Raw genomic sequence first — 26,706 nt, 5'->3', positions numbered from 1 at the left:
AAAGCTTGAAAATTTTTATTGTGTAATAGCTGTATATACATAATTTATTTATAACAGTTGACTTGTCCATAAAGGAGTTATACAAACTGTCAATTAGATGCTACATTCATTAAGCTTTTTTAGATACACTGCCGACATTGCACACCTTATTATACAAAATCCTACCCTAACTATTCAAACTGACATATATAAAATATCATGTTTATAAAAACTGTTTTGCACACTGCCTTATTGCCACTTACATGTTACAATGCAGTTAGTTATGTTATCTGAATTAATGTTAGCTTCTATCACACTGGTAATTGCACTTGTCAAAAAACTGAGTATTAAAAGAAAAGGCACTGCATGGCTACCACCTTACTGATACATAAGTAAAAAAACGGCAAAAGTCTGCTCTTAGCACATTTGCACACAGTAATCTCCAAAGCGGTTCACGCTAAAAGGGTGATAAATTGGCAGAGGCTGGTTATAATCACAGTTCTCATATAATACATTTGTTTTGCAGTCACATGAATTGGCTCATTTTAGGCATTCTAAGCATCATTTTGTTCTGCAAATAGTGAAACCACAATAAGCCTAGCCCAAGGTTTTGGACATTGCCCAGTTTTAACACATTTTGATTAGCTGTGAGGTTACCTACACTGAAAAACGCCACATTTAAAATACATCTTAAAATTCTTCCTATCCTGAGGCCTATGCCTCATAAATGACAAGAAAGGATATGATCATGCATGGCTTTCCTCAAGAGAAGTCAGCCTGATTTTTTCCAACTACTTAAATATAGCTTTCAGAGTCCTTCAAGAAAAAAAATTCAGCAGGTTAGGGGACACGTTTATTTTACAGCAAGGAAGTGGACAAGCTATATGCAACCTATTTAGAACTATATGTAGATGGGTCAGATTTACAAAGCAACTCACATACTTTTAAGTAGGCTAAAAGATTAGAACAGAAATTCAAACATGTTCTGCTTAAAGAAACAGGCCTCCTAGCCTATAATAAAAACTGCCACTGAACATTTGCTGCACAGAGCCAGGCAACCTTCTTCTCTGTCACGGAATAACGGAATAGGAAAAATCTTCATTACACTAACACATTTCACATGAAAATGCGTAAATCTACATGTAAAAAACAAACAAAAAAAGCTGATCATCATTCAAAGATTCAACAATTTCATGTTTAAATCTACTTAACAGTTCAGATTATCTGGTGGTACCCCATCAAAAATAATACAAAAAAATCCGACAGCAGAAAGGTCCATGAATCCTTCGCAATGCAGTGGGTAAACCCTCCAGCTGATAACAGTCTGAACAGGTGAGAAGCAGTCACAGTCCCTTATTTGTTGTCATAGTTGCTGACCATTTGCTTGATGTGGTTTAGCTTTGCCTTCAGCTCTTTGCATCGTTTCTTCTTGTTTCTGTAATCTGGAGACTGTACAAAACACAGGAAATATAAACCAAAATGACAAATATCTAAACATCTTGCACTCCTCTGCTAAAACTGAAAATGTTAATATGGTACTTTCATATCAAATAATCACCTTTTTGATCAGGAATGAACCTTTTATCCTTGTATATGGACAGCGTCCAACTCATTGTTCTAGAAGAGGTAGGAACATTCCTCTCCCCACTGCACTACCAACAGAGACCACCCACTGCGAGAGCTAACAAGCCACTCCAAGAAAAACATGTTGTTTGGGAAAGTATAAGAGCACAGCAACTGGAAACACCCTAAATGCAATTCAGTTTATTATAAATACGTATAATCTTATGCATGTCTGCTCTAATTGGCAGGACAGCGTATGGCAAACAGCCGATCAGCATACCCTACGGTTTGCTTCAAGCACAAGCAGCTCTATCATTTTCCACACTGAGACTAGCAACATCAGATACCCTGTACAAGCAATCACTGGGAATATTAAGAAATATGGCAGCACAATGCAAAAGTGAATTATCTTGAGCCAGTGCATAGAAGAGGAGATGTTACATATTAGATTTAATAAGGGGGGGGGGGGGTACACAACCCCAGTATTCATGTATTTTATTGGCTATGCAAAATAATCCCTGAATCCAAACATAAGCAAGCTTTACAGATAGGGCTTCTAATACAAGAGAAAAATCACATGCAGTTCTCTATTTGCCCCCTTTTATGTACATTTTTTCTGCAAAGAAAGCATGGGTGCAGTGGCAGATAGCAAAATGCTTAGAGTTATGTTATTAAAACTACTTTATCCTCTTAATATACTCACTATAAAGCAAGAAAATTATTCACTGCTTTTGAAGCAACAAACTTGATATGTTCCTTTCAGGGAGTGTCTGATGGCCAGAATAGTCTGCCACAGAAGCTCTCCAATTATTGTAGCATAGTTATCAGTGAAATATTCCACATTATTCTAAATTGACCCATTGAGGGCTATCGTGAGCTTTTTTTTTTATAAAAAAAGTTATTGGACCTTAACAATCATTGTCTGATTACTCACTGTACCAATACATCTTCCTTGTACTGTTTTTTTTTTTGCTAAATTGATTTTTTTGCATGGAAGGGGCTTATTGGCTCTTAAACTTACCCAATGCCCTCTCAGGAATAGTTCATTGTTTACAATTGGTTACCTACAGGGCTGCAAATTTGCTTGCAGCTTTAACTCATCTTGTCCTGTATTGGATTAAGCAGGGAATTAACCCTGTTCCCTGGCTTTTGGTTGGTTTTCAGCCATGACAGCTAGAAAGCAGTGCTGTTCTTGAATAGCATCTTTAAGTAATAGTGAGCTACTCTCCCAGGCAATAGAGTACCAAGCACTGTCCACTACTAAGGTTTCCATCTGGCCTGTATTTCGCCAGATAGGGCTGGTATTACCTTGGCAATGCACTAACCAGTAAATCTGAAATTACTTTATCGTACCTCACCCTCCTGAACTGCTCTTCTACCCTACCCACCCTCTACCTAACTTTCCATCCTCACTCCCATCACATACAGATCCTCAATCAGCCCATTCCCTGCTTCCCCTCCCTGAAGGCTGGTAACATTTTCCTGGAAAAGCAGCAACTTAGATCTGCACAAAAGGCAGTAAAACAAAGCCAGAAGTGTTGGGAGTTTTGGTAAACAAGATATATTTTTTCTTTTTCTTAACGTCAGGAATTTAACAGCTTAGAAGTATACAGCTTGCATATAAAACCTCTTCCCCAAGGACTGAACAACTTACCGTTTTGACTTCCTTAAGCTGATTGTATTCATCTGCAATGCTCTGCAAAAAGACACAGCACAATAACAATTTATAACATCCTCATAACGACATTCAGTCTTAGCACACAAAGCACAAGGCAGAATAAGAAATTCAGGATAGGATCTATTTTCATTTTGCAAATTTCGTACAGATGAAGAGGATTGCAAACCCAAATACAAAAGCAAGGCCAAGGAGGCACACACTAAAGTGTTTGACCTGCCAATCAAAATCTGATTCCTACTCATGGATGAGGAAAGACAGATTTGCTTGAAAGGGCTTAGTGAACAATAACTATTTCAGAAACTATTTTTTTATTGATTGTATTTAGAATGCTTCTTATTTCCATGACGAAGCTCAAATTTTCATTTTCACAGTTCCCCATTAAACAAATGAAAGGTAAAGTAAAATAAGTAGCTTTTTATGTATGCTTTAAATTTATTCAGATGTACTTGAAGTTATTTGTATGTGTTATGAAAAAAAGTATTTTTGCTGCTCTCTGTATTGCTGTGTTGGACTACAAACCCAGTTCCTAGAAGTCGGCAAGATGGAGGAGAGAGAATACTGCTACATGTAGTCAGAACCAACAGTGGAGAGAACAGCAATGGATAGTCAGATAATGCTTTAAGTTGCATTTACATTTATTAGTAACTATGTAATAAAAAGTTGTTGGGCTTTCATTTGCTTTTATTATACATTTGATACTAGAGTTACACCCTCTTTAACCTTTCCTGCCTACTCGTGACTCCTGCCTCCTTAAAATAAATCATAAGTGTGTGCCAGCGCAAACCAAATTACTCCAGTGATAAACGACCAAAAGAATGAAAAACAGATTGTTTAGGGATCTAGATAAAAATGGAATAACCACGTACAATGCACAGGATGATACTAACCAAGCACCTTCACACACAATGCTACCTTTAAAAGTCTGATGCACTAAATAACTGACCTTATACGCTTCACTATTTTCCGGATGGTTGTCCAGTTCTTTATCCATCTGGGACAGGGATTTTGAAATCTCATCAAGTTCTGCTTGCAGCCCTTTGTATTCCTGCAGATCACTGGCAAACTCCTGCTTGTACTGCTGTCGTTGCTGGTCTGAAGTGATGGGTGGGTACTCACTATATAAAAGTGCAAGAAAGATAGTGCATTAGGTGATATAACCTGCCAATTCCAAAAAGACTAAAGGTCCCCATACACGGGCCGATTCTAGCTGCCGATATCAGTCACTTAGACCGATTCGGCAGCTAATCGACGGGCCTTCCCGACCGATATCTGTCCTGAAATTGGCCAGATATCGATCGGGCAGGTTAAAAAAATCTAGTTGGATCTGGGACCGCATGAGCTTGTTGATGCGGCCCCCGAACCAACTGCCCCATTGCCGCCAATATAATTCGATCGTTTGGCCCTGGGGCCTACACGTTCCCCTGATATCGTGTGAAGATCCGCTCGCTTGGCGATCTCGGCAAGCGAGCGAATCTTCACATGTATGGGGACCTTAATAGTAAAATGACTGGTCTAAAGTTGTTTGAATGATTTTTGGGCAGCTATCAGTTGGGTAGGCGAATGGGGGTCCCCATACATGGGCAGATAAGCTGCTGAATCGGCAGGGAAGGCGACGCCTTATACGATTTAATACTGGTGGGGCAGAGAGTCGGCATGCCTGGGGGAAAATAGGGTCTAGAATAAAGTCTATGAATAATGCATGAAGTGCTTCATACTATCTCACTAAGGCCTCACGGGGCCGATTCTCATCAGATAAACATGGATTTTGGGGTCAAAATTCACATGTGCTCTGAGTGCAGACACATGAGACTGCAGATGTGGGTGGAGGGGCAGATACTTGGCCCTTGGATAGCTCATGTGGCATTACCCTAACTGCAAAGGAAGCTTCTTTAGCTATGTATCAACACTACATCCCTCCGATGAGTTTAATTACAGACATCAGAGACCAGTGATGATAATATGTTGCCCCTTGGTAAGACAGGGTGACAGATGGTAAAGGTGGCCATACACTTTAAGATCCCCAATATGCCCACCTAATATGCTGTCGGAGTGAGGACTGCATCAATGGGCCAATGTGGTCCTTGATTGGAAGGGGTAATCAAACTTGCCTGATCAACACCGGTCTGATGATTTTTGGCCAGGGTCAGGTTGGGGGTCCCCACACATTGGCAGATAAGCTGCCGAATCGGTGTGAAGGACTCAAATTGGCAGCATAAAGCAAAAATCAAATAATCTACCTAGAGGACAACCCTTACAGTGCTTAAAGGCAGCTGGAAGTCTCAAAATAGATCCCACAAAATAATTTATATAGTATAAAAAAAAAAAAAAAAAAAAAAAAAGAATAGGAAAAAAAACCTGTCCCAGCTATCATCTTCCAACTCGTCTGCAGACTCTCCTCCTGTATTATAGCCTGCTTCATGGGTATCAATGTCAGACCGCCTGGGTTTTGCTGGCCGTTTCTTAGGAGGTGCTTTCTTGGTTGTGGTATCGGAGCTACTGCTATAGGCATGTGGGGACATGCCATAGTCTTCTTTCAAAGGCAACTCTTCCTCTGGTATCCTAAGTAAACATAATAAAACAGTTTGCAAACACAAACATCAATGGCGTGGGGCATGGTCAGTATTTGATCTCAGTGGTATCTGCCTGTTACTGCACACACAGGGCAGTGTTTAAGTACCAACAAGTGCAATATAACAGATCCAGCATTATGTGCACTAATCTTCCTTCAACCCTATTTATAACTTATTCCTATTTTTATCAGTTGCTCCTTGAAGCAGCAACTGAAATGCTGTGAATTGTAATGTGCTGTCCCCCCAACAACGATAAAGTGCTGTTTTGAGTTCTTCACCCAAAATCATTGCCTAAAAACCTGAAAATTTTACATAGAGGAGAAGTCGTAGATCCAAGGTCATCTAGGACATATTTAACTATTATCAATGTAAAGTAAACCTTGGCGGTCAAAAGCCTACTGTGCATTTAACAGGAATACAATCTGTATAGCATACTGTCTCCTTATATAAGGGCTTTCATATATAGGGGATGCCAACACCCTCCAAAAGAAATTTCTTTCCCCCATCTTGGCCAAAGCTCTAACGTCTTTGTCATTTATATAATAACAGTCATGCCTCATCATATAGATTATATGGAGGCCAAAAAAAAACCCTTATATAAAATCAAAGAACAATGTATAGCCAATAATTAATGAGAAGAATGTAATGCAGACAGAAGGGATAAGATATCCACCCAATGGGGGAAAAAATGCACAGCAGCCTGAATTTAAATTAGTATCTGAAGCTTTTAAATAAATGCACCATGTTATATCAGCCTGAATATCCTGCATGAAATTTGCCTTTACTTTGCAATTTGCAAAAAAAATATTAGTTCTGCTGTTCTCCCTATGCCTTTGGGTAATGGCACACCAAGCTTCGTCTGCTGGGGAGTAAAGGCCAATACAGGCAGAAACCTCTACACTCAAGTGGGCACTTTATTCCCAGTGACTGGTTGATGCCACGGTGTACCATACACCTTATGCACAAATTGAAACAGGGGTAAAAAAGCTTGTTCACAGATGTCATTTTGCCGACGGTGCTCCAATCACAATATTCAAGCTACAATACCAGAACTAATTCACAACCATAGGTGCAAGATTGCACAAGTGCAGTTGTCCTAGCATACTATCATCTTGATTTCACTCTAACAAAAAACAAAACAAAAAAAAAAAAACACAAACTAGGAAGAAAGTAACATTTGGGCTGAAGCCAAAAACACTGCACAATCCAGTATCTTAACAAGCTGCCGAGTGTAACTGGTTTGACCACCTCACATACCAGAGATTGTTAGTAATACAAGTCACGTCGAGTCATGCTTGAAAGAAACTGAAATTTGTACATGAAACACGGAGTTATGGTCACCTATGCCAATTTCGAATTGGTCTGTAATGCAGGAGTCACAGGGGCAAGAAACTCTCCAGAAACAACAGCCGGGAGGGAGTTCCCGGTGATGGTGGCCATGTTACTTAGTACGCATGTGTATAATGAGACTCCTGCCCGCTCATTATGCGCAGGTTTGTGACACTACATGGCTGCACGCCCCAGGAGCTCCCTCCCAGTGCAGGCAGCCTAGCGCTGTAGGGGCCTTTTTTTATAAAAAAACAACTGTAGTATGGGCTCTATTAGCACACAGTACACACTCTTTTTTACCAAATTTTCCATTCTCTTATTACCACTTAGTACCCTTTCGATATTGTACTTACGGATGTGAGATATTCTGTGGTGGGTAGGCTTGAACCCCATTTACACTTCTGTAGTCCGCTACAGAGCCATTCACTTTTTCATTGTAATCAGAAAAGGGAGGTGCGGAATTTTCAGCTACATTCTTTACCTGTTGTGGAATAAAACATACAGTCTTATTTTACAAGATTTTTTTTTTTACAACATATATTTTACAACATATATTTCAATTACACAACTTAAGAAGAAAAACTGGTAGCAGAAAATGGAAGGTTACAGGATGTGTAAAAGGAGTTTAAAGTAGGAAAGACTTGGCGGAGCAGGGGAGTTAATAGTGCATTTAGCAACAGAGGTATAAGAGTAGACATAGTAAGCAGTGGGGAAGACAGACTTGGCAAGGAGAGGGAGGTCATACTAAAATTCAGGTTGATAAAAGGTAGTCCTATAAACAATACTGAGGAGTGAGAGGAAGTGTAATAGGTTGATTTCTAGAAGTATACACTACTGATTGAGTTTAGGAACAGCCAGCTGGCACACTGCAGGGTAAATAATTCATTATACCAAATATGACCATAGGTAGTGACTCATGCCTTTAACATATGTATGTGCAAAGAGCAGAATTAAAACTGCCTGCAGAACATTAAGAAAATGTATGTATTAACAGCTCATCTAATGTAATTTAAGGAACGGTAAACCATTTTTGGAACTGCGTTGATGGCCACTCCAGAGTGAACCACTCCCCTTGGGACCCCCTAAATCACCCATTTTGCTGTTCCAAAATGCTGTATAGTGCAGCAGACCTGGCTTCAACTGTGCTTGCTGTGGGCTGGCAATCACAGAAAAGACCTAAAACATCGTGAGAGTCAACAAGGGTTGCCACTCAGCATTTCATCAGCTTCCCTATTGTTCGGTCCCTGTCTCACACATTTCTGTACCAGTGTTGTCCTAATCCCTGCAGCCATTTAACCCAAGATCTCTTAAAGCCAGCCCTTACTCACCCAATCCCTGCCTGATCCACACACTTACATCAGCTCCATCACTTTGCAGAGGTGTGAAATACAGTGCATTTAGTTATAAAGAGCCTATCAAGCTTGTCCTTTCATATCAAATATCTTAATATTGAGGTTAAGACAGCACACCCAGCTACAGCCCACGCAGGCTGAGACAGCATCTCTCTCTTAAATGCTAAAGACCCATCTCAAAAATAATGAATATTGCACTGCAGCTACAAATCAGAGGGAAGGCCTGCACATTCCCTCTGCTATATACTCCAGCACTGCAGAGTACTGTTCTCTGCATTTTTAATTCCCTTGAGATTCTGATTATTATTTCAAGTTAAGCTTTAATATTAAGATTTTGGTCAGTTAGTGTTGCTTTGGAGAAATCCTCACGCCTTTTTGTATTCAAAAAACAATGTTAAAGCCCACATAAAAGGCCAATATATTGCTCTCACAGGTGTTGTAGTTCTTATCTGGAAACTCATGTTATGGATTTATAATGACTTCAACAGTAACAAGTCAAAACAACTCAATCCAACTATTAAAAACAACTTACAGCATTCATGCCTCCGCTTGCCTTTCTGTGGCGCGGGTCTCAGGGGAAAGAAAAGGGGTGGTTTCTGCCCTGAACAACTTAAATGATAAACTTTCAATATTTATTTACCCTTCATGCATCAGCAGGCGTGAATTTAACTTGGAATAGCTAACAACATTGTGGATATTTATTGCAAACCAGCTACTGATTGATCTTATAAGGCGGCCAAAAGTTAGATGCATCATACAGTAAAATTTCTAGGCTTAAGGTTCAGGTATATGTTGTAGTATTTCTACATGGAAATGCCAGTCGGCCAAAGAAAAGAGCCTTTTGTGCATTATTACAAGAAAGAAAGATCATAGAGCATTAAAGGGACAGGGACAATATGCAAATTTAAAACATGTCTTTATTAAACCCGATTACACACCCTACAAGTTTCATAGCCCCAGGCTACTTGCTCAGAAGCTTAGTACTCCCATGGGGCGATGCTTCTTCCATATATAGGTTCATATCATACACTTAGTCCCCATTTGAAAACATTACCTGTTACTCGCCAGAGCCACACAAATCAAAAGGCAAGAGACAAACTGTTTATACTTTCAGTAAAATGTTATAATTCCAATCTGCTATTCATATTACCAAGTCTCTCTGTTATCTATAATGGTAAACGCATAAAGCCTCACAACCTAGTTTCAGGGTCACCCTTTCTAACCCAATACTTCAGTGTATCAATCTGGAAAGTAACACAATTCACCTTCATGAGATTTTAGAATATCTTCTTTAGAGCGTTTTTTTCCATTTCTGCTAAAATGTTTCAAACCTGCTATGTTTACCTCTCCTAAACACAAATTGTGCTCTAGGACACATTCCAGCACTAGTTCTTGCAACACCAACAGGTTGGTGAAAGTAGCACCACCTCTTTGGGGATATGAACCCCCTATATGGAACATCACGCCTGAATAATTCTAGGTTGTTGAAGGATGGATCTGCTTGGGTGTGTTATAAGGGCACCAATAGGTGTGGGAGAAACAAAAATGTACACAATTTAAACTTAAAGGTGTCTCAAAAAGCAAGAAGGCAGGTTGTGACATAAAACTATATTTTAATTGTAAAACCAGGGGTATAATATTATATTTATCAAGCTGTAAATGCAGCACCCAGTATGTAGGGAAAACCATAAGTACTACACGTACTAGATGTTTGGAACATTTGGCGGGAGCAAGACACACGTTGCCACATTGTGATCCGTAGGGTGAAATGTAACACAAGGTGCCCAAGGGTTATGTACCATAAGCCCAAGGAGGTGATGTACAGCCATGCGGATAAGACGGGATAGAGAAGGGAGGGGGTGGAGCCTAATAATGTAGTTATGTTAGTACAAGGCAGAATCTGGCTGCACCTGGGAGGCACTGGTTGCACTGTGGTACAGCTGTGTGCATAAGGGGATGGAACAATCTCAGTACTGGAAACAGCAAGCTAAAAACCAAAGTATTCATATGAAAAATTAAAAGGCAGGACTTTCATGGCCTTCTTGGGTTTCAAATAAAATTTCTTTAAAAACAAAATGAAATAATTCTAGAAGAATAGGTTCCACAGGGCACGATAACACTATTACAGCAAGTTCAGTCTCTACCATAAAGCTTCACGCAGTGACAATATCCAAAGCAGAAAATGCAGCTAAGACGTGTGTGTAAACAATGTGCTTAGGTAATGAAACTCCTAGCCCCGCCCAGAAACTTGCAGAGGGCACCGCCCCCAGGAGAGATGTTCCTTTCGGGCGTGACATTGTCTCGGCTGCACAAAGAAGCTAAAAGTGACAGATGTACCATATCAGTATGACCTTTGGCAGCGTTTAGAAAAACTCTTCTATTTTATTAAGAAAATACAAATGCATTCATATTCTTCTATAAATGTGTAGCTGCTCCTCTCCCAAACCTGTCTCACTAGTCTGATGCCACAGAGCAATAATAACAATGTGCATGGATTTCATTTACATAATAATAGCAACTGTTTGTATGTAAACAGGCTCAAACACAAAGTCCCTTCTAGGTCAGGAAAGAATTAATCTATTAATTATAGATTCACTCAAATGGGAGATTTCTCCTTTAAAATATTATGTAGACAGTGATATTTTAAGACAATTTGCAACTGGTCTTCAATTTTTTTTTCCTGCTAATTTGAACGATTTTCTCTGTTCAGCTGCTCTTCAGATTGTTTTTCAACTTACCCTAACAAGGCATTGGTTTGAATGAGAGACAGAAAGATAAAAGGGGAAAGATCAAACAGAAATGCAAGTAGTAAAAAGGCAATTGTTTTTTGGCTGCAGGGTTGAGGACCCCTTCTTTTAAAGCAGGGAAATAGTAGGGGACTTCGGAAAATAATTCAGAAAAAAAAGCACCAACTGAACAGTTGCTTAGAACAGGGTGGAGTAGAACATTCAATTGCATTAAAATTTTAAAGTAAAGGTGAACTGCAGGTAAAAGCAGATCAGACAATATAAAAGATCCTACATTATAGTCAAGAATTCTTGTATTAGGGCTGTCCAGTGGGAAGCTTGTGGTCTCATTATGACCCGCCCTATTTTATCTTAACTGTATTATGGTAAACTATTTTGTATTTTAATTTGAGCTATATATAGGCTTCATAAAGAAATCTCTATTAAAACTGTACTAGATTACTAAAGGATTAATAGGAGAAATTGACAATGTCATCGTAATCTGCCAGTGAAACTTCTGATGGCCGTCACAGAGGAAGATTAACATTCAAGGCCTCGGGGCTTCAGTGTAACAGCCTTGGTGCCACTCCCTCTTTTCATCGGAAAGAAAAGTATGTTATGTTCTTCCAGTGTTTATAAAGTGCAGCCAGTAGTGCTGCCATTCAAAGCAATCTGACAGTGTGCCCATTGTTCTCTGGATGCCACATCATGTGACAGATAAATTAGGGGTTCAGAGCAGGAAAAGGAATCTTATTTTTGGCCCACGATTCCAACTTTGAAAGAGGCCTATGTGTATTATAAATCCAAACCTTAAACGGACAAGGAAAGCCATTGTAACTGGGATGCGACATGTTTTGAGTGAATAAAATAAATTTTAACCAGGACCGGCATCCTCTTCAATAAAAACCACCGGCCTGAGGTACTTTCTATAGTAGTACTGCACCACCATCTTGGCTCAATTTCCCCAATAACTCCTTGTGTCACCCTGGCCCATATTCACCCTTTCTATCCTGCTCTCCCATTATCTTTCCTTGCCCCAGAATTTAAGACATTAGTCCAGCTTTTTGTCCCCACTTGCTTTCTTGGTTTCTCCTTCAATTCCCAGACTCCCAATTCAACCTTTTCAGTTTTTTGTACATCGCACAGCAGGGGTTCTGCAGAAAGCAAATGGAGGGGACAAAGCTGGACAGCCAGCTTTAGCAACCAAACTGGAGCCTTTATGGGCACTTCCTGAGGCATAAAGTATGTTCCTAGTCTCCCACTAATACATTTTACCTTTTCCTATGCATAATGTGTCTTAAGTGCTCCAAGTTTCAACTGTCACTTGTGCAAACCAAGGGTTAAGGTAAGCATTATACAGAAAAATGCCCAAAGGCATACAGGTAGTAAAGCCAAGGTGACCAGTTAGATAACTATTTGGTTAGTGGGTGAATTCAGCTATTTATGCTCCCAACCTGATCTTGGGTGCCAGGGGGCATGTCCCACATTTTGTAACCCTGTCTTAAGCTGGCCATACACGCACCGATAATATCGTACAAAACCCCGTTTCGTACGATATTCAGTGCGTGTATGGCAAGTCGACTGATATTGCAGGAGGCTACTGATATCGGTCGACTCGCCGATCGGCCAGGTTAAAAGATTTTGATCGGGCGCTATAGAAGGCGCCTGATCAAAATCTGCCTTCAGCGCTGAATCAGCAGAAGGAGGTAGAAATCCTATTGTTTCTACCTCCTTATATGCCGTTTCAGCCCTGAACGGTTAGTGGCCGATTGTACGATCTTTCGTGCTACCAATGGTCGCGCAAAAGATCGGTAATCGCCACGTGTGGCCACCTTTAGGCTGATGTGAAGTGATAAAAGTAAATAAAAAACAGATGTGCACCCTAACTCACACACTAGCAACTTTCCCCCCTTTTCAATAAGAAAAAAGGCAAAAGCTGCAAGCAGTAAATTCCAACTGCTCTTCACTCACTTGTGCGGACATTCCTGGATTCTGTTGAATCAGTTTTGCATAATGGAGCCCACTTATCCTGGTAGCTCTTCTCCTGGGTTCAGTTCACTAAGGTGTGTAGAATACCAGGTGATACAAGGCTAAATAAGAGCCTGCACTGGGTTAATGTCATCTTATGGGTAGATCATGTTTGTGCAGATCTTTACCCATGTACTCCTTGAGGAGCTCAGTAGGCAAACCAGACTTACAAAGTCTCATTTAGTTGTTTCCATATACGCATCAAATGCAAGATTCACACACTGACAACACAGAGGCCGTTTTATCTTAAACCTGCCAATCTATGGCCACCTTCACTTCAAGAAAACAAAAAGGATTAGATAACACAACATCCCTTTTAGGGCCCTATATACTTTGTGACGCTATACAAATTGTATTCCTACATCCACACTCGTGTCTCATTTAAGACTCACCCATTGTTCAACTTGAGGATCTCCATCTTCATACATGACATTTTTCTTCCACAGGATGTTTGCTTTGCCATACTGGTTGATCCTTCTTCGTATTTTTACAGAAAAGAAGATAATTATGGCAAAAGCCACAACAATCAAGAACCCCAGGACTATTGCAATTGCCTAGGAAAGAAAGGTATAATAGACTTGCAAAAGTCATTGCAAAAGACATTTGCTATTTAGCCCAGACATTAAACACAAAAACTCACCATAAAGGAAAGGAGATCATCCCCAAAAAGCTGTATGAGTTAAGCATTTTAAGACAGCAATGTGCGTCTTTTAAGGGTGCAATGTGTTTTCACTATAAAGTTAAATGGAATTAAACAAACCCTTGGCACTATAAAGTTTGGGAGATAGCTATACGGGAAAAGTCTGCCCAAAGAGAAATAATATTCCCCTATGATATGTGGCAATAATAAATAATAATTATGATAATAATAATAATAATAAGGGGAGAATTGATGTTGTATATGATCAACAGTCTCTAGTCTTACTCAACAAAAACTTGATTGCACACATTTATTAAATCCACAACTGGACAGTGTATATTCAATTTCAGTCATTCTAAAATTCCCCAAACCACTTCAGCATGACAATAGGTTTTCCATGCTTACTTTATAATACATTAAATTTAATTTAGTCTTGATTTGAAAAAAATGTCAAATATATACCCTGGCAATAGGGCTTTAAACAAACAAACATGGCTTCCTCTGTGTGTAGGATTCCTACTGTGAATGGCAAGCCACTACGCACAAGTGAAATGTATAATGTACAGGTATGGGATCCCTTATCTGGAAACTCGTTATCCAGAAAGTTCTGAATTACGGAAAGCCCCATAGACTCCATTATAAGCAAATACTTCAAATTTTTCAAAATCACTTCCTTTTTCTCTGTAATAAACAATTCCTTGTACTTGATCCCAACTAAGATATAATTAATTCTTTTTGGAGCAAAACAATCCTATTGGGTTTATTCAATACTTAAATGATTTTTAGCAGACGTAAGATAATTACGGAAAGATCCCTTATCCGGAAAACCCCAGGTCCCGAGCATTCTGGATAACACTCCCCATACCTGTATAACAAAATCCATATATGGTATCTCTGTATTACTTTAGATAGATTTGTGATGGGGTATGCTTTACAAACAAAGTTCGGTACCTACCTCTTGAGGCTCTACCACACAGTAGTGATAAAGATATTGATTCACAAATATTCCGGTTTGTACTGGGGAATAGAACTGGTTGCATATTGAAACAATCTGGGTGTAGAATGCTGATCCAGAAGCCTGAGCTACAGGATTTACTCCTATGGTATAAACAATGGTGGCAATGAAGACTAGGGCTCCAAATATTGCGCTGCCGATTATTACAATGAGGTAGAATTTTCTGGTGGTGGAACTCTGAGTCCTCGTTACAGTCATTACAAATATCACCATACCAATGATAAAGCAAAAAGCAGCCATAGCGAGGATAAAGCCCTTTGCTGCTCTTGGGTCAGTATAATTTCCTCCGTATGCAAAGCCCAAGCCCATCTGCGAGCCTCCAAAGCCATATCCGGTGTATGCGCCACTGTAACTCCCGCTCCCGATGCCATAACCCATAGACTGTCCAGTGATGTCGAGATCCCAGGGCAGAGTCGAAGCTACGCACGCAAATATACCAACACACATGACCACGATAAGAAGAGACATGATCTTTATTATACCAGGAGGGGAGCTCCACTTGTAATAATGCTGTATTTCATCTTCTGGGTAGTACGAGTAGGCTGGCTGCGAGTGCATCTCTGCCCCATACACATCTTTGCTTGGGGCATAATTTGAGGGTCTGCCGTACATGTCTCTACTTGGGGCATAGCTTGAGGGTTTGCTGGTGGGAAAAATGCAGAAAATTAGACAGGGACCAGCTAAAATTCCCACAGAGATTTAAAGAACCAGACACACACACACACACACACACACCTGATAGCTATAACTGGTAAGTCATTTACAAAGCATGACGTAATTATGTACAGGTAGCCTAATCCTCATGAAGAAACATAAGACTGTAACACAATGCCAATTCACAAGGCTCTTTCATTTGGTGGAGCAGGTTGTACAAGATTTCATTTAAATTCGAACCATACACATAAGGCCCTGAAAAGCGCATGGGCAAATGCTAAATAAAAACCAGTTGGTTCCTGTCTGTTTAAATGAGCTCAAGGTAAAGGGTAGAAGGTAAAGAATCAGTCAACAAAGTTTGTCCTTGCAAGAGCCGGTTCGGCGGATGTGAAAACCTAAGCATAGCATAGCATAAAGGTTTGCGTTTATAATAATGTGCAGCTACTTGCTCTCAGTACCAACTAACATAATATCCTCCAAATTCTGTATTATAAATCAGATAGATGATGGTATCTACCAACAGTAAAGTTTATGTACACACAAAGCCAACATTTTACACAGTAGACCGTAATATTCTAACAAAAATTGCAACTGGTCTTAATCCGTTTTCTTTTTATAAACTTTAATCTGTTCAGTAGGGCAGGTCAGGTCAGAATGGAAGATGAAAAGGCCAAATGTAAATTTTTTCTAACCTCAAGATCTTTCTGGTTGTCAGGATTAATAACCTTAGGAACAATGTGAACTTGTACATTACAGGCTGAATTCAACAGAGTTGAATAAACTTGAGCTCTATGTTACAAGGCAAAAACATGCCTTTTTTTAGTGTTGCGCCAAATAAAATAATGCTGTAAATGCCTGAAAAATAGAATTGCGTGCAACACTGGCACCATCCTTACCATAATTCTTAGCTGGTAGGACACTGAAGGCCCTGATTTATTCACCTGCAGGGCCACAGATATGGAAGCACAGTGCAATTTTCTATGTGGTTTGGACCCCGTGTCCAGCTAAGGCAGAAGTATGCTCTGTATGAGTTGGGCCAGACTGTAAAACCACTCAACTTATATCTAACTGCAAAAATTAGTATATTTCCAGGCTTGGTCTAACCCTGCCCAGCAATATATTAGTCAGCTACAGATGACAGGATTAAGGCAAATGCCACACAAGCAAGCAGAAAAATCGAGGTCTCCAGGGCGTAAATTAAGAATTAAGAAAATGTACTCCTATAGGTATCGTAAAAACAAGCAACAGCATCCATTGGCTGAAGCATTTCGGGCACATCCACCATTAATAATAGGCACACACAAGGCTGTTGCTCTCTACCTGCATATAAATGTCCATGTGGAAAGAGCTGATCCACTCCAATCTGTTTAGCGTTGTAAGCGCACAGACAGGCATGACACCATTGTGCTGTGTGCACACAGAGCAGATTTCATTGTGGAAAAGCCAAAGTATGTATTTTTGTGCCACAGGCAGAGAAAGGGCCTTAGGTGGCATTAGCTTAAAATGAAGTAAACTCTGTAAAAAAAAAAAATACTTACTATTCATCCGGGTGATACGGAGGGGGACTTTCAAATGGCCTGGCAGACATGGTGTTGAATACGTTTCCCTAGATTACGACAACCATGTAAAAGGAAATCTAAAAACAAAACAAAAAAAAAAACATTTATTTTCCTGTTCTTATTATGTAACCCACTGCTCTCCAGCTGATTATATGCAAAGGGTCAATTATTTGTGATATAGCATGTTTGAGGACCAGACAGTAAAGTTCTTTGAGGACCACATTAGGCATGAAGCAAATGGCCAGCACACATTTTTAACTCTCTAACTCTGAGCGGAAGAAATAATGTGTAATAATTATTACAACAAGTGATATTTTTCTTTCATTTTATATCTAGCAGATCAAGAGAGATTCACATTTCTTCCATGATTAAATTATATGAGCTAATACGTCATAGTATTAAACACCAAGAAATAGTATTTATATTTGATTTTTTCCTAAATAATTATATCAATTTTATAAATTAGTCTCCTTATCAGAACCTTCCCCACCCCACCTTAGGTACCAGCATCATCACCAAAAGGTTTTCTGAAGTTCCTAGCAGGACTTGGACCCAGGGATTCTGGTGTGCCTGCCGATGTAAGAGCTGACTTGGCTGATGAATAATTAAGAAAGACCTTACCTATCCCTTTGGCAAACTATTAGGCCTAAGATAAAGAACAATGGAATCCAATATGAAGATGAGAGAAACAGGTACACAGATAAATCCAAAAAGAAACACATAACTATGTTACTATCATACTGTTTCTAGACCAGATTTTTTAAACATTCTCCTTAAAGGGTACAGGTTAAATCTTGGATTTAGCAAAAATAGGTTCAAAAGAATTTGCCTCATTTTACAGATTTACAATATTAAAGGTGAAATTAAGCCCCACCCTAAACAACATGGAGACTCATTTTGGGTCTTGACCTATAGGTTTAGAATCCCTGTCCTTGACACGGGACATCATTATAGTATAGTAGGCGGAGCAGTTCTGCCCATGTCTTCCTGCATAATATAGAAATGTGGGGCTACAAATGGGTCTCGTCAGCCTTAGTGGGGGAAGAGAGAAATTCCTTGGAGAGCTGCACAACCCAATGTTTCCAGCTGGATAGCTGTGATGTAAAAATGTATTTATTGTTACAACTCTGGCTTAACTGACCATAAAGCGCACTTTTCTACACACTACAAACAATACATTTGTTTAAACAAGCAGAACCTGTAAAACAAAAATTCAAAAAGGCAAGTTATTTTCCCTAACATTTCAAGGCCTCATGGCGCTTTATTGGCTGAGAGTCAGCAGTTACAATTGTGGCATTAGCACATAAGAATCCTGTATCCTAGCACAGGAACAACCCTGCTGTGAAACATGGGGCCATGACTGAAGAACACTTTCTGGGAGGAAAGGGAAGAGGCCCCCGGAGAGATTCTGTACTTTAATTGTACTTCAATGCTTTTCTGTAAAGAGGTCAGAAAACCATCCTGTGCAGTATAACCCCTCTTTATGATAACTGGAATGAAATGCTCATTAACTCACCAATTATTTGAGCATCAAAATATACAAGAGGCTTGTGGCTTTGTAAGGTCACTGAATTCCATATTAACCTGGGATAGTCCTTATATATTACACTAAGGTGCACTTTACTGCACACAGGAATGGTTTTGTTGAAACATTTACTTGATAAGTCTACACTTGTAAATATTATGGATGCACTAATGGCAAGGTTAGCCAAGTAGCAAAACTGAGCTGGGCGGCTGCGAGTAACCAGGTATTTATTTATACATAATGGATGCAAATAAAATCTATATATAAGTTACTTTGGTACATAATTAGGGAACAAATGCAAGAAAGTCTGGTTTATATTGTTATCACACATGTACCGACTATTTATATATTCTGTCTGTTGCTGGAAGAGCAAGACATTTAAGTACATAGAAAGTACCAGGGACATTTCATAATAAGTAAGTGTTACCATAAACAGAACCCAAACCAGAGGAGAGGCCGCCCTTGCCAGAGTAACAGGGTTGCAGATACATGCAAACATCAACAGATTAGTCATTCTGCTTTTGTGAATAATTGTACACCCCAAATCGTACCCTATACAGCCATTAGGATACAAGCACCATCAATGCATGTCTATAGTGGGGCAGTTTCAAGCACTTAGTCTGTTTGAAGGTGTGACAGTCAAAGTGCCATTACCCTTAAGAAGCCCAGCCCAGTAATCCATATCTCTATAATATCAAAGTGCACAATACAGGTATGCGATCCGTTATCTTGAAAGCTACAATTCAGACTTTTAATAATGGATTTCCTTTTTCTTTGTAATAATAAAACAGTACCTTGTGCTTGATCCCAACTAAGATATAACAAATTCTTTATTGGAGATATAAAAATCATATTTGGTTTAATTTATCCATAAATTATTTTTTTAGTAGGCTTAAGGTATGAAGATCCAAATTTTGGAAAGACCCCTTTATCCGAAAAACCTCAGGTCCCAAGAATTTTGGATAAGGTCCCGTACCTGTACTGGGCAGTTAAATGGCTACAAATGCAATATTTTATACACTGTACTTCACCAGCCGAATTGTCACAGGAGCTCCTTATTTTGTGTCTGTGACATGGCTAGTGAGCTCTGAGCTGCTGCAGAGAAGCTAATCTTAGGGCCGTGACAGACGGGGAGATTAGTCGCTCGTGACGGCGACTAATCTCCCCATTATGCCATCCCACCGGTGAGAATGTAAATCGCCAGTGGGATCGCATACATGGGGCCGAAATCACTGAAGTTTCCTCTCAAGGCAACTTCGGCGATGGCAGCGCCGCGTATACCATCCCACTGGCGATTAACATTCTCACCGGTGGGATGGCATATCGGGGAGATTAGTCGCCCGCTACAAGGGAGATTTTTTGTGGGCGACTAATCTCCCCGTCTGTCACGACCCTTAAGGGTTGTTGCAAATTATCAAGCAGAAAATTTGATTTGTCTGTCATATAAGCCAATGCTACAGGGCTGATTATTACATTCTGATGCTAATTACACTGAGGGCTGTGGTTGCCTTGGGCTAGGCACCACACCATATTACACCCCCTAGGTTACAGAAGTGATATCACTTCCGCCGCAATCCTCGCGGGACCCCCTCAGCCCCCAGCTCCGCTGCCAGATTTACCCAGAAAACATCTGGTGGTGGCTGGGGAGAATTCCTCCGGAGGCTGCCACCCTAGGCACAGGCCCGTGGCTTTTCTAATATAGACATGGCCCTGCTGGTATAGAAGCCCAAAACATAATGTACATTTCTACCCTACTTCTTTAGTTAGGTTTTAGTACTCCTTTAAGCTGGCCATAAACGCACCGATAATATCGTACGAAACCCTGTTTCGATATTCGGTGCGTGTATGGCAAGTCGGCGAGTCAATCGGCCAGGTCAAAAGATTTTGATCGGGCGCCATAGAAGGCGACTGATGGTCGCACGAAAGATCGGAAATCGACACGTGTGTGGCCACCTTTAAGGACACTTGCAGTTACCTGTAACAGAAATCAGACATCCCTCACAACACACCATATTGCTTTTTTCCAAAACCTACCCCATCGCAAGTGACTGGGGACTGCATTACTGAAATATTACATTACAAAGAGCACTTTCCAAATAATGCAATAGACAGTAAAAAAAATAAATTTGATACAAGCACCAGATAAGCAAGGCATTCTGTTACAAACTGCCCAATAAAATAACAGTTCCTCCCTGAAGAGTTGTTTTGATTTAACAGCAGTTTCTTGATGTCTTGCCAAGTTATTCAGAGCACCCAAAATGCACGGTCTGAGCAGTAAACTTTGGGAAATGGGCGTAAGTAGTAATATAACAGAAAATGGTGTAAAATGCACATAACAACCAGTACCAGTCTTTGCCATATATAGTTGAATTTTAATAACAAAATAAATAAATGTGCTAATTCTGCCACAGAGCCAAACTGAACCAAGAGTTTTAGCCCTCACAGATCTCAGCGACTTTCCAACTCCAACGGAATTGGGTAAGAAACACCAGGGACCACATATGAAACATTGGGGCATCAAAAGCTATTGTAAGAAGTGAATTTGTTAACTGACCTTGTTTTTCTACTAAATATTTATATTTAGACAGTGGGAAGTAATTAGCGTACCCTGTGAAAACCTATAGGTTTTGTGAATAATGCCCTGGCAGGAATCAACCCCGGGTTCACTTCCAATCAGGGCACCATACACAAGTGTTCTCCCAGGGTTATAATTATATTTATACACAGTGCGCAAGAGAAGCAATTGTTTGCACAGAAGCCAGTTTTAGGGTAAGTGGGGCATACATTTAAAGATCCGCTTGTTTGGCCAGGTAACCAGATAAGTGAATGTTTCCACAATAAACCAACCTTGAGGTGGGCGATATCGGGCAGTTCCAACGAATGTATGCAGGCTATCAAGTGGAAGGAATTAGCCTTGGAACAAGCCATTGTGGTCCTTGGCCCCATTTTTAAACTTGCCCAACTGACTGCCCGTGTATGGCCACCTTTAGTACATACAGGGCAATACCCCCCACAGCCTTCTGTTATTTATAATGAGTATCTAACATTTACTCCTCTCCCTAGGGCAGAACTCCAGTACACACACAGCAAAATGGAGTCACTTTACTAGCCCTGTTATCTAAACAACCAACACTCTCTGTGTAACAGGAAATAGAGCTAGGGATAATGTCCCTAAAGATAATATAACCAGCAAATTAAATACATAATTTATGATTCTCACCTGTATAAACACCTGCTATTCCCCAGCGGGAGCCCCCTCGGATCCTCTGACCCAACAGAAAGTTCAGAAACAAATCACTTCTCCGCGCCCAGAACGGAGCCAACGTTCCCCAAAGCCCGCAACCTGCTGCTCTGCCTCGGTCTCCCCCTACACCTCTCCGTCCCTCTCAGCCCCGCCTTGGCTCCTCCCCCTCTCCCCTGAGGGTCAGGGCGTGGCGGGAAGGCTGCACCTGAAACTCAGTAGGGAGAATAAACTGGTTTGTGTGACTCCATACGAGCAGGTTTCGGCCGGTGCTTTGTGAGCGCTGTTGTTTCTGTGTGCAGCTTACATGTCCCTGTCAGGGGAAAGAACTTGCCTTGTTTCTCTCATAATAATAATAATCATTTCCGAATGGCTGAGCCTGCTGTGTGTATAGTGAGGGCGGGTATCACAATGCGTGTGGGGTCAGGGGAGAGTTTATATTACCTGTGAGCTTTGATCCGAGCAAATAACGATCTCAGTTTGTGCTTTACTTACGCAATTGGGGGAAATTTTAATGAAAACTAAACTTTCAGAATAAATGCTTAATCAACCAATGGTTAATATAAGTGATCTAGATACTTTTTTCGTGTAAGTTTATAGTGTTTGTTTTACAAGTAAAGTAACTAGTGGGGCCAAATTGCACCAGAACTCCCCCTTTTAGTGCCGCCATCAGTGCCCGATAGGATTACACTGTCCTGCCCAGTAAAAATGGTTCCTGGTATCAATGTCAGTAAAGAGGGAAAAAAAATATGGGCCAGTATTTGTTTTTTGTTTGTTTAGAAAAGAAGGCAATCCTAGTGTCAGATGCCAAATAGTAACTGCCCCACGCCCCAGCGTACAACTGAATGCTTTTAGTCACTGCTGAAAAAGATGTATCACGTTTTCTTCTTAAATTAATTTCATTTTCTTCTATTTCATATTTTAATCTTTTTTTCTCCTTAATATATATATATATTTTAATTTTTCTTCATGTTACAATAAACTGTATTTCTCTCCTCCTTCACTCTTCCACTTCTTGATAAAGGGCCAAAATGTTGCCTGGTCTTCAGCCTTAATTCTCTCCTCATGTTCACCCCCTACAGCTTTTTTTATTCTCCATATCAGCAATTTTTTCTTTAACCCAAAACATTTGCAATTTTCTTTTTCTCATGTGCAATTTTGACACCTTACTCCAGGGGTGCCATTCTTTTCGCTTTTGCCCTGCATTGAAGCAAGAGAGCCCTGTGATATTTTGAGTAACTGGGAGCGCCGCACAGTACCACAGACAGTTAATGGATGATTAACAGAAAAATAATGGACTCCTGCTCTGTATTTGAATAGTGTAAGACTGGTCTGAGCTGGCAATCTGTAGGTCCTGGCAATTGCAGAGGGGCTGCTATGTGATGCCATAGACAGAATATATTTTGAATCACAGTCCAGACCTGGTGTCAGTGGGCATTTAAAGTTAATATTTCTTTGCTATAAATAAGACCAGCAAGCTCTTGTAGTGGATGTAGTTCAGTACTGTTCAAAATTGAGCTTTAGGGTGAAGACTCAGAGCTACTAGTAGCAGCTACTTTTCCTGACTGCTAAAAAACACAATGCTAATCATTTACTGATAATTGTCTCTACGTGTTTTTTAGTAGAGGCAAATCTCAGTATTGTCTATGGCAAGGAATTTTCTGGAGTTTAGTAGCCTTGAAAAAGTAGCTGCTACTAGTAGCCCAGTGTGTCTTCACCCTTAGACAGAAGCTGGGCGGAAGGCTGTAGTGAGCTAACAAGCTTGCACCCCCAGTGCTCCAGTACCCAAGGAATAAGCCTAATTTCTGGCGCTGGCCACCCTGAGCTACTTAGTGCCGCAGCGCTTGTGATAACTTCCCAGCAGGCCTCATAGGGGATGGGCAATGGTGCAGTCACAGCCCCTGCATCATTCAGTGATATTTTGTCTCCCCATGAAAAATTACATGCCCCCCATGGTTCTCATCTGCATTACTATACTTTAGTATGATTCTATACAGCCTTCCTAATTATTGTTTGTGTTCTACACATTTGTTGTGTATGCTGGAATCATACGCCATTTTGTATCATATATTTGATGGAAACTAAGCTGCATTAGTCCTTATCGACAAAACAATTCTATTGGTTTTATTTCATTTTGTTTTATCAGACTTAAGTTATGATGATCAAAATTACAGAAAAATCCCATATCCAAAAATGAACAGGCTGTAAGCGTTCTGGATCCCATACCTATATAACTGTCAGGGTATTGTTTTGTAGATCTCTGTCAGATGGGCACACAGAATGTATTAATGTTACCATGATTTTTGAAAATAAAACCAACTTTGCTTTATTTATATGTAATAAATATATTATGGGACCTATTATTTTGAATGCTTGGGACCCAGGGTTTTGAAGATAAGGGGTCTTTCAGTAATTTAGATCACCACACAGAAGTCTACTAAAATTGATTAAAGCATTAATTCAGCCAAATAGGATGGCTTTACCTTTAACAAGGATTCAATTTATCTTTGTTGGGATGAAGTAATGTTTTTTTTATTACAGAGAAAAGGGAAATTATTTTAAAAATGTTAAATTGTTCAGTTAAAGTGGACCCATCTCCTATAGACCTTACTGTAACTTAGACAGGTTTCCAGAGAATGGATACCATACCTGTTTCCATATCAAGCAGCAATTCAGGTGGCTGCCATAAATATGTAGCGAGGCTCAGTGTAATTTATTTCTGTTGGGTGACAGTTAATTTCAAAACTGAATGCTGGGAGCCAGGACATTAAGAAACTGAAACTTTTATCAATATATCTGAGTTTCTACCCATGGAATGAAATGCCTGCCTGCTTTGTCATTCCCTAGCTGCTGAGATAAAAATCTGTAGCCATATTGTAACATTTGTTTGTGTTATCAGTATGTATGATGTGAATGGAATCATAATTGTCTTGGGGCTATTTCAGATTTGCCAGAAAACAAGGAAAACAAACTTTATTTGTTAGTGACATGGACAAAAGCCGCCCTTGGTGGCCTTGCACATGTATTTACTGGTTGTGCTTACTTTCATGTATCAGTAACATCCCATGTACTAGTCATAATGCAGCATTGAGAATATTAGCGATGACATCACAATGCTCAGCATGCTGAGCACTAACAACACACTGGCAGCACTGAGAATATTAGCGATGACATCACAATGCCACGGAGCTACATGCTGAGCTCTAACAACACACTCATCATTTTAATCAGAAGAGAGAGCTGGTCAGTCTCAGACATGGCCGGTTTGATCTTTATCAGAATTTTTATTCTTATATTATTTATCAATTTTATTGTTTTTACTGTGGGATTCCCAGCTAGCAGACTGGATGGTAATATATCCTGAATTTATATTTATATGCTGAATCAGATTTATCTCTTTTCTAGGAAAGGCTGTAATAACTGTCAAGATTGTGTTAGGGGAACTGAATACAAATGTAACACAGTTAAAAAATCTTTGTATGTTAATCTCTAATGAACATGGAACAAATTTGTATATATTCTGTTTGATATTTTACATTTATACTTAAACCTTTATGAGGAAACAAGTTGCTACTAATATAGGGAAAAAAATAGAATTTGGCCCTGCATATTTATTTACTAATGTTATGTACATTCATTTAACTGTAATGTCGCAGTTACTACCCATACTGTTTCACACAGCATGTTTTATGGGGAGTATTAACATCACAGTCATCGGTTTGAGCAGAAGAGCGAACTAGGCAGCCATTATTAGTTTGAGCTTCAGCAAAACTCTTAATTTTCTTTTATTAATTTATTATTTTGTTTTTACTATGGGCTTCCCAGTTAGGAGACAGGATGGTAAATCTATCCTGAAATTATATTTATTCTGAACCAGGCTTTAAATTACTTTCATATAACTGTAATATCCTAATTAATTGTTTTTATTCCTTATAGGACCCAATCATCAGGCATATATTACAACATCCTATCCTAAGGAACTAACGGATAAACCAGTGCAGCTTTGGAAAACATTTGCTGAATACGTGCGACTTGGTATAACCATGATCATTATTATATACTGAGCCTATGTTATTTTACCTTTTAGTCCTCATAGAATCCCATAATAAGATAAGGGCTGTTACAAGAGTAGGGTTGGGCGGTGATGTATCGGGACAGGGTGGTGACATTACATAAGGCATCACTATGACACGGAGATTAGCAGACCTCCACATAAATCTATTACAGTCCTGCCTGGTTTTTCTAATTAGGAAAATCACGGAAACAATTTTGAGTCGGACAGCCCTTCTGAATACTGGGCTGTCCGGACCAAAACTAGTCAGGTGGCAACCCTATACAAGAGATTATACTGAAACAGGAGATATAGCTCAGCAGCCCAGGAAGTGGGTAGCATGGAACATGGCTACACTGGCACTGTGGGGAGAGATTTAATGTAAAAATGAATTTGCTCCTTTTCTAGTTTAAATGACAAGCAAATCAAAGCTGCTGATTGGTTGATAACATTTCCAGCCTTTCACCTGTTATTACATTCTCTCTCAAGCCTTGTTTATGTGCTCGGCATTACAACTTGCTAGAGGTCACACCACATATTCTGCTTTGTCCATTGGTCTTAGGGCCAATGAGAGGAAACTTCAAGTAACTTTGGCAAAACGCGGTGTCGCGTATGCCATCCTACCGGCGATTTTCTCCCAAGTGTTTCCAAGTTTTCCTCTACATTTTATTCCTATCTGCTTATTCATTGATTGAATTAACCCCATAATATTTATTCTCCATCCTTAAATGTGGAATATACACAATAATTGTTTCAACCATTCTACAGTGGCCCTTATAATATTGATGAATCCATG

The 26,706-nt window shown here is 39.8% G+C and overlaps 1 protein-coding gene across 1 annotated transcript; it reads right to left on the bottom strand.

Annotated features, from left to right (window-relative positions):
* On the bottom strand, positions 1-21,923 carry ocln (occludin). Its single transcript, NM_001015948.1, is given in 9 exon segments — positions 1-1,428; positions 3,197-3,238; positions 4,164-4,335; positions 5,576-5,779; positions 7,473-7,600; positions 13,618-13,779; positions 14,821-15,523; positions 17,073-17,170; positions 21,839-21,923. Coding segments are annotated over 8 exon segments (1,557 nt in total). The 5' UTR covers positions 17,123-17,170; positions 21,839-21,923; the 3' UTR covers positions 1-1,332.
* Positions 21,924-26,706: the final 4,783 nt, after the last annotated feature.

The sequence above is a fragment of the Xenopus tropicalis genome, chromosome 1 (genome assembly GCF_000004195.4).
Source record: "Xenopus tropicalis strain Nigerian chromosome 1, UCB_Xtro_10.0, whole genome shotgun sequence".
In the NCBI taxonomy this organism is placed as follows: Eukaryota; Metazoa; Chordata; class Amphibia; order Anura; family Pipidae; genus Xenopus; species Xenopus tropicalis.
This window is presented reverse-complemented; position numbering and strand designations above follow the sequence as displayed.